Here is a 9,168-nt window from a genome sequence, read left to right on the forward strand (position 1 = left end):
CACCTGGGTCATCAGCATTGCAGCAAGCATCAGAATTTTAGTTCTTACTGAGACTGAATGTGATGATGTTGATGACGAGTGTTACTGTTCGTATGAACTTTCTGGAGAACTAGAGGAACGGCTTGGCTACTACATGCAAGTTGTGTTTCTGTTCCTGATTCCTCTTCTTGTTATTGTGCTTTGCTATGGCTGTATTCTGAGAACCGTCTTGTCTGTGCCACAAATGAGAGGCAGGAAAAGAGAGATGGTCCTCCTGTTTTGCCACATTGTTGCATTTGTTGTCTGCTTTGTACCCTACAATGTTCTGGAGACCTATGAACGATTTGACTCTGAAATAGACTGTGAAACAGCAAACATTGTGACAGCACAATGGGTTAGCTACATCCTGGCTCATTCTTACTGTGTTGTCAATCCGGTATTTTTCCTCCTCAGACCCAGTGTGAGAATAATAGTTTATCAACATATTTGTTGCTTGAAGCCAGCCAGCCATCTTAGAACCTCAAGCTAAAAAAATAATAACAACACTGTCCACACCAATGTTCATACAAACACTTCAGTCTGACCCCTAAGGTCCTGATAATGAGTACTACATGTGTTTTAATTTACTTCCGAGGTAAAAGTTTTGGTAATTCTGTTAAGTACATAGTAGAAGCTAACAGCTAGCCTGAAAATATAGTACTTGTCTGTTGGTTGCACTTACCTGTATGTGATTTGTGTGTGTGTGTGTGTGTGTGTGTGTGTGTGTGTGTGTGTGTGTGTGTGTGTGTGTGTGTGTGTGTGTGTGTGTGTGTGTGTGTGTGTGTGTTGTTAATGTCCATATTATCAATAAGCCCTTGTTTCATGTTTTTTATTGCACATTAGAGTCTGGTCCAATGCAACTTCTTTGCAATATGTTTTGCGTGCTACAATTTTGACTATAAAGAAGTCTTTGACTTTGAAAGGTTTGTCTGAATCATTGCAACAGAGAACTACATGTAGGCCTACATTCAGTATGAATCAAACGTTCACCTGAGTATACAATGATGATTTCAAAAACCAATTGATAAAAGATGAGATATGTGTTTTGGTAAAGAGTCTCGAGTGACCATGGTCGAGCGACTGGTTTAACCAGTTAACGTTTGACCGCCGCAGGCGGGGGAAAGCCCCACAGGCGGGTGCAACTCAATGAGCTGTCTCCACCTTGAGGTCCACTACCAGGCCCGATGGCAGCACCTGGCGCCCTCGACGCCAGGCTGCCTGACCAGGGGCTGGCATGGGGCACACAAGACCCCCTCTCTCCACCTGAAGATCCACTACCAGGCCCCAGCAGACACCCAGGGCTGAGCTGACACCACCATACCACACCAAGGGGGACTTGCCCTGGGTCACTAGGCCGCAGTAGACACCCCCATACTACAGGGCACAGGCAGCAGCCCAGGGCTGAGCTGACACCTCCACACTACCAGGCCTACATATAGGCTGATTGACAGGTGTAGCTGCAGGTACACGCTGCCACCAGCCGGCGGGTATTTAACAATCAAATGCCCCCCGGCGGGTACTATATCCAATCTGCCTGCAGTTCCAGGTCCTTGGCAGGTGCAGCTTGTGATTGAAGCTGGCGTTTAAAAGTGTACACACTGCCCGGCCGTCGCCATGTTTTTCCGGTGTGGCTCAGCGGAACAAGTTGAATAATGTCGGCATAATGTCACAAAAAACTCAGAAAAGAATGCACTCCACCACTGACAAGCTCCATCGACGGAGACGAAACAGAGACTGAATGGGATTTTGAAAGCGATTCAGACACTGAAGTGAATACAGATCTGGAGAACGCTTCGCTGGAGGCGAGACCTTCTGACTCGGAAATGTAAGTACCAATGTGTATTACAATGGTGATAGCTGGGTCTGACCCACAACGAAACAGCCGGGCCATGGGCTTCTCGGATGGGGTAACATATTTTGTAAGGCTGGGTGCTTTGTTTCTATTACAGAGATGAATACACACCTCCAGCGAAGAGTATTGGTGGGAAAGGAGTAGGTAGGCCTCGAGGTAGGCCTCCCGGCAGGGGTAGATGCAGAGGCAGAGGCAGAGGAGTAGGCCGGCCCCCTGGATGGCCACAAGGAAGGGGGGGACTTGCCCCAAATTGAAGATGGACGTGGATGGCAGGACACCGAGGTACAGGATATACTTCCACAACAACCCATCTTTAGACCAACTTGTACGCCTGGTTATCCATGTCTGGCCGTAAATTCAGACGAATTTCCACCAATATTCATCTGTCTGATCCTGAGGAGGACGAGCTCAATGCGGATCGGAGAGGGAGCCCTGAGTTCCACCGGCTTCAGAAGATTAAGCCCCTCTACAACCAAATCCGGCAGAACTGCATGGCCAACTTCCAGCCAGGCCAGAACATCGTCATCGATGAACGGATGGTCGCCTCCCATGCCAGGATAGGAATCCGCCAATATAGCAAAGATAAGCCATCGAAATGGGGCTACAAGCTGTTTGTCCTGGCCGACTCCCAATCTGGGTACACCTGGGACTTCATGGATTATGAGGGGGAAAACCAAGAAGGATCTGGAAAAGGTCTGAGCTGCGATGTCGTCATGGAATTGGTATCCTCTCCAGTTTTGGGCACTGGGTACAAGCTCTTTATGGACAATTTTTATACAAGCCCAATGCTGTTCCAGCAACTGCTGGATGATAAGAATATGTGGGCCTGTGGTATCATTCGAGAACAGAGAATCGTTTTTTCCAAGCACCGAGCCAGTGCCATCACCACTCGCCACCCATTTTTCCCTTCATTTTCACAATAGTCATTTGGTTTATGATGTCATGTATATTCTAAAGCGAAATAAAAAAAGAATGCTGAAAATTTTTTTTTGACTAATGCGTATTCCTAAATATTTAATACTCCCATTTAATACTGTATATACATTTAATACTGTACTGCTGTTTTAATTATGTATTCATTTCCCTTCCAATAGTTAAAGCCTCACATTTGGTTTTATTAATTTTGTATCCTGAAATATTACTGTATTCTTCTATCTCACCCATCAAGTGCTGTAATGAATGCTCTGGGGAAGTCAGATAAAGTATAATGTCATCCGCGAATAGTGATAATTTATGCGTTTCCTTTCCTATTTCGATCCCTTTAATATTTTTATTTTGCCTTATAGCTAATGCTAAATTTTCAATATAGATTGTAAAAAGAAGTGGGGAGAGAGGGTCACCTTGTCTTGTACCCTTTTGAATGGTAAATTGTCTGGATAATATACCGTTTGTTTTGACTGCTGAAACAGGTTTAGTGTGTATTGCTTTAATCCATTGGCCGAATTTCTCCTCTAAGCCAAAACTTAACATTACTTCAAACATAAATGGCCATTGGACTAGATCAAAAGCTTTTTTTGCATCTAAAGACAACATAAGTAGAGATTCCTTTTCCTTTTTATTTACATAATCAATTATATTTAAAGTTCTTCTTATGTTGTCTGTTAGACGGCGACCTGGGATAAACCCACATTGATCAGTAAATAATGTCTGAAATAATGTGTTTTACTCTTTTTGCAAGGATTGATGTTATTATTTTGTGGTCTGTATTTAATAATGATATTGGTCTATAAGATGCACAGTCTCTCGGATCTTTCCCTTCTTTATGGATAAGAGTAATTGTGGAAGATGACCAAGTTGGGAGTTGGGGCCCATCTTCCTGTGTCTAGCGCATGATTATAGGCTTGTACCAGTATGGGGCTAAGTTGATCTTTAAGTGCTCTGTAGAATTCATTTGTAAAGCCATCGTCACCTGGTGATTTCCCTTGTTTTAAACCTTGAATTTCCATATTTACTTCTTCCAATGTAATAGGCATTATTAACATTTTATTTTTGGCTGGTGCTACTTTTGGTATTTCAAGCTTTTTAAGATAGTTCTGGATATGTCCTTTATCTACTTCTTTGTCTGTCTTATATAGTTCTTCATAATACTTTGCAAATTCTTCTGCTATCTCATCTTTGTCCCTTATCACTTTATCTTGATCACTGTTAATTTGCGTTATATGTGTTTTGTTGTTTCTTTAATTTATAGGCCAGTACTTTCAGTGCTTTTGGTCCTCCATCATACTGCTCCTGTTCGCATCATACACAGTTTATCTAATTTTTTCCTCTTCCAGTTCTAACTTAACCTCTTTATTATTTGTCCTACTGTGTTGCAACTCTAAATATTTTATTTCATGGGTTAATTGTTTTTCAAGTGCGACTTTTGATCTACTTCTCGCAGAGGAATAAGATATAATTATTCCTCTTAACACTGCTTTCATTGTTTCCCATAAAGTAACTGGGAATTATCTTGAGGTTTGCAATTTTTTCCTCAAAATGTGATTCCGACTTTCAAAGCAGGCCTATGCAGTCAGGCAGTGAGAGAGAGAGAGAGAGAGAGAGAGAGAGAGAGAGAGAGAGAGAGAGAGAGAGAGAGAGAGAGAGAGAGATGTCAAGAAGTAAACATGTTGAAACAATAGTTGATTTAGCTTAACAATTCGTTATAATTGTCTGGCAACCCTTACGAAAATGGACCATGGTTTTACTGAGAACTGAACCATGGTTTTAAGTTACTCATAGTTGTCACAGTTTTTTGAGCATGGTTTGTGACTATGGTTTAACCATTGATTGACTATATTCAATCATGATTCAACCATGGTTTGACTATGATTTGCCCATGGTTTAACTATGGATTTAGTAATAAGGAAATGGATCGCACTCAGTTTTTCTTCTGATGTTTCGGCTGCACAGTGACACTGAAGAAGGCTCTGTGCAGCCGAAACGTCAGAAGAAAAATCGAGTGCGATCCATTTCCTTACTACTAGATTACTTCAGAGATGCACCAACAAGAAGAGCGCGGTGAGTGAAAAATTAACTATGGATTTAACCATGGTTTAAGTAGGCCTATGGATTTACCATTGTTTAACTATGCAAAATTTAACCATGGTTTTACTATGACAACTAACCATGGTTAATAGTTATTCATTACATTGCAGTGAGCTGACGCTTTTTTTTATCCAAGGCGACGTATAAGCTATTGGTTACAGTCCCTCGATCAATGTGACGTGCCTTGCTCAAGGGCACTTCAGCCATGGATGAAGGTCTACGGAATGGTGAGGGCAGATTCGAACCTGCAATCTTGTGATCCATGGTTTTTTTTTATATATATATATAAAGGGCTTTTGGGGTGGGCGACTGTTTTTTTTTTTTTTTTTTAACATGGTTTGGGGGAACCATGGTTTGTTGCAAAGAGGGTAAACCATAAGTTAAACCATAGTCACAAACCATGGTTGTCATGGTTACACTGAAAACCATGATTAACTATAATCCATGGTAAATCTATGATTTCTTTTCATAGTAGAACCATGGTTAATCTTTGTAAGGGCTACTACTGTACTAGGCTAGAACTATGGTTGGCTGTACTTAGAATCACCATGAAATGTGATAGTAAAACCATGGTTACTGCATTACATCCATGGTCGATTTTCACAAGGGTAGAGTAATCATACCATGGTAGAACTATGTTGCTACATAAAAATCACAGTAAGTAAGCCATAGTACAATTATGGTAGGTTCAGAGTACTTAGAGTAATCATGACATACCATCTTAGAACCATGATAATCATAGTAATACCATGATAAACCATAGTCCATTTTCGTAAGGGAAGTTTTTATTTTATGTGTTGCAATATTCCATGGAATGCACTTAAACATTTGCAATTGCCAAAATCAAAATGTGTCATTTAAAATTCTACCAATTGCATTTTCAATAATAATTTTGCATATTCCAATAGTCTTGGCAATGCCTGTGAAAGAAAGCACCACCAATCAAGGCCAATGGCCCATTTAACCCATGCATTAGACTGCACACCAAAATACAGACAATACGATGGTCTGTTTTTAAAGTTTGCGCAAGCCATGGCTCCTGAAGCTGCATTTCACTTGAAGTTCATATTTTAATTGAACTGTGGAATGAGTCAGCAAATACATGCTTATAGCTGACATGTAAAGGATACAAGCACACTTTCATTTCTGCATTATACTGAACTATCCACTTCAGCATCTTCAAGGCATTTTTTTTCTTACCGCAAGTAGGCCTAGTTCCACATTTGGTTTACACTGTGAGCGTTTCTACATTTGATGTTAAACATTGCACAGTGAAGCTCTCTGTTGGTCATGCTTGCGTACTCTACAGAAAGTGCCTTGGTAAGTGTCATCTCTAAGTTATCAAGCATTTTTGACCTTGTGAAGGTGGAATTGGTGTTATCTGGTGTTGTACCTCATGATGAGAATGATTCATGGTAGTGTGGGTTCTTAGAACGCCTCGACCAGTTCAAATATCCAAATGGTTGGATGCATACATCTAATGCCTCTGTCTGTGTTTAAATCATCTCTTCAGACAGCAAATTGAACATCAGTAATTCAACAAGTGAAGATTACAACAACATGGATTACAGCTCTACGAATTACAGTGATACAGATGGCAACTGTGGTGAATTCTTTATCTCCCTGGTAAATGTAGTGGGAGGAGGTCTCCTGGTGATCTTTGTCCTCAGTGTGCTGGCTAATGGTCTGCTGATGTACATCATTGTCCGCTTTGAAGACACTCGGAAAGTCTCCAACCTCTTCTTCCTCTGCCTCGCCTCGTTCAATCTCCTTTTCACCCTCACTTTGCCATTCATGGCTGTCGACTTCCTGCACCACTTCAACTGGGTGTTTGGAGAGGCAGCCTGCAAGATCGTCAACGGGGCTTTCTTCACTGGCCAGTCGGGAAGTCTGCTATTGCTGACGGCCATGACATTGGACCAGTTCTGCACTGCGGTTCTGAAAGGACGGCTCCTGATCCAACCTGGACGCAGGCTTCTATGTGCTCGAGTGGTCTGTGTTGTCACCTGGATCATCAGCATTGCAGCAAGCAGCAGAATTTTAGTTCTTACTGAGACTGAATTTGATTATGAAAATTACATGCATTTCTGTTCATATAGCCCTTCTGAAGAACTTGAGGAAAGGCTTGGCCACTACATGCAATTTGTGTTTCTGTTCCTGATTCCTCTTGTTGTAATTGTGTTTTGCTACGGTTGTATTCTGAGAAAGGTCTTGTCTGTTCCACACATGAGAGGGAGGCGAAGAGCGTTGGTGCTCCTGTTTTGCCACATTGTTGCTTTTGTTGTCTGCTTTGTGCCCTTCAACGTTCTGGAGACCTATGGACGACGACTTGACCTTGAACTGGACTGTGAAACAACGTACATTATTGCAGCATACTTTGTTAGCTACCTCCTTGCTCATTCTTACTGTGTTGTCAATCCGGTATTTTTCCTCCTGAAAGAGAAAGCCCATTGGGAAACTCCAACTCCCATTGTCATTGTGACACAGCACACAAGTGAACACTGCACACTGCACACAACGAAATTGCATTTATGCCTCACCCGTGCAAGGGGGCAGCCCTCAGTGGCGCCCCATGGGGAGCAGTGCGGTGGGACGGTACCATGCTCAGGGTACCTCAGTCATGGAGGAGGTTGGGGGAGAGCACTGGTTGATTACTCCCCCCACCAACCTGGCGGGTCGGGAGTCGAACCGGCAACCTCTGGGATGCAAGTCTGACGCCCTAACCGCTCACCCACGACTGCCCTCAGACCCAGTGTGAGGATAACAGTTTATCAACATGTCTGTTGCTTGAAGCCTGCCAGCCATCTTAGAACTTCACGCTCCAACACTAATGACAACACTGCCCATATCAATGTTCACACAGAGACTTCAGTCTGACCATTAAGGTGCAATGCCAGGCCTTGTAGGCTATTTCTTGTGAGTTCAGACCTGATCTTTATGAAGATCTTGCCACTGGACTTGTCATTATATTGTATTAGACTGCACACCAAGATATCATACAGACAATTTCAACCACAGAGAGGGGAGGGAAATGGAAATGGGAAGGGAAATTTATATCATATGATGGTCTCTTTTTAAAGTTTGTGCAATTGTTTGAGGAGTGATGGAAAAATGTTTTTCAGGGAAAGAACATCTTGTATGAATATGATCTAAATCCCACATGTTACTGTAATAAATTGCCTGAATAGCAAAAAACAAATAGGCCAATACATGTCCATTGAAAGAAAGGAGAATAGAGGCTATTTGGCTAGTTGTTTTTTTAAGTATGGAATTCTTCCTGTGTACTAATCTTTGCTCTGCCCTTACCTTTTCAGTTAATGTTGGCTGGAGAAATGCTGAAGTTCCAGCCTGTTGGGGGTTGAGTAGTGTATACATTTATTGCCTTTTCTGCCTATTTTCTTTTATGGAGACTATAGTCGCCATTTTAGGATGGGGGTGTTACATCTGTGTCTTCACCACAATGTTTCTTTTAGCTCCCTCTAATGTTTCTCTGTTGTAAATAGCAGGGAGACTTGATTGGTGGTCGTCCCCATCAACCGGATGGGCCACACCTGTGTCACTGATTGGGTACACCTGCGGCAGCCCTTCAAAAGGACTGCCTCGAGCCGGCTGGAGGGAACTTCATTCCTGACCCGTTTTTGGCTGACGCTCTTGCCGTCCTGTTTCATGTAGCCTAACTTTGAGGCCTTTTGTCTTTTCTTTTGGATTTTTGAGCTTTGATGCTCCGTCGCATTCTTTGTACAAACCCCTAGACTTTTGTAATTAAAACCTTTTTGAGCTTTCGTTTTGTGTCTGTCCCCTTATGTTACTTGTTTTGTAACATGTGCACACAAAAATAAAGAACGTATGCTGTATTTAGTTGAGTATATTGGTTGTGTGTCTACATCTGCATAGTGCTTTACACCACAATACCTGTACATACATATACATGATATATTGCCTGAAACACAAATAAGCAAATAACAAATAGGCCAATAGATGTCTATTGAAAGAAAGGACAATAGCAGGTACATAATCATGTATTTGTTGTGCTCGTAAAAATAAAGAACATACAGTATAGGACACTTACTGTAGTTGAGCAGATTGATTGTGAACCTGAAGATGAAACTGGCAAAACGCGTTGTTCACTCCAAAAAATAAAGAGAAAAAAGATCAGTATCCAGTGTGCAGTGTTTAATGAACTTTTCATATTGATCAAGTTTTCCTGCCTCACACCTGCACCTGGACAACTGAAGGCTTGTGCACAAGGACCTCAGATTGTTTGTGCGTCTACA

At 42.0% G+C, this 9,168-nt stretch overlaps 1 protein-coding gene across 1 annotated transcript; it reads left to right on the top strand.

Annotated features, from left to right (window-relative positions):
• The first annotated feature begins 2,211 nt into the window (after positions 1-2,211).
• On the top strand, positions 2,212-8,457 carry LOC134443004 (C-X-C chemokine receptor type 1-like). The gene is made up of 3 exons (XM_063192945.1): positions 2,212-2,563; positions 6,408-7,315; positions 8,401-8,457. The coding sequence occupies exons 1-3, from the start codon at positions 2,212-2,214 to the stop codon at positions 8,455-8,457; spliced, it is 1,317 nt and encodes a 438-aa protein (XP_063049015.1).
• The last annotated feature ends 711 nt before the right edge of the window (positions 8,458-9,168 follow it).

The sequence above is a fragment of the Engraulis encrasicolus genome, unplaced genomic scaffold, assembly GCF_034702125.1.
Source record: "Engraulis encrasicolus isolate BLACKSEA-1 unplaced genomic scaffold, IST_EnEncr_1.0 scaffold_27_np1212, whole genome shotgun sequence".
Classification (NCBI taxonomy): domain Eukaryota; kingdom Metazoa; phylum Chordata; class Actinopteri; order Clupeiformes; family Engraulidae; genus Engraulis; species Engraulis encrasicolus.

What these genes read in the sequence shown, in the direction of transcription:
- LOC134443004 (XM_063192945.1), top strand. Translation starts at nt 2,212, where the DNA reads ATGTCTGGCCGTAAATTCAGACGAATTTCCACCAATATTCATCTGTCT. An exon ending in CCAAGAAGGATCTGGAAAAG is followed by an intron (nt 2,564 to 6,407) that starts GTCTGAGCTGCG and finishes TCATCTCTTCAG; the next exon opens with ACAGCAAATTGAACATCAGT. An exon ending in CTTACTGTGTTGTCAATCCG is followed by an intron (nt 7,316 to 8,400) that starts GTATTTTTCCTC and finishes TGTAAATAGCAG; the next exon opens with GGAGACTTGATTGGTGGTCG.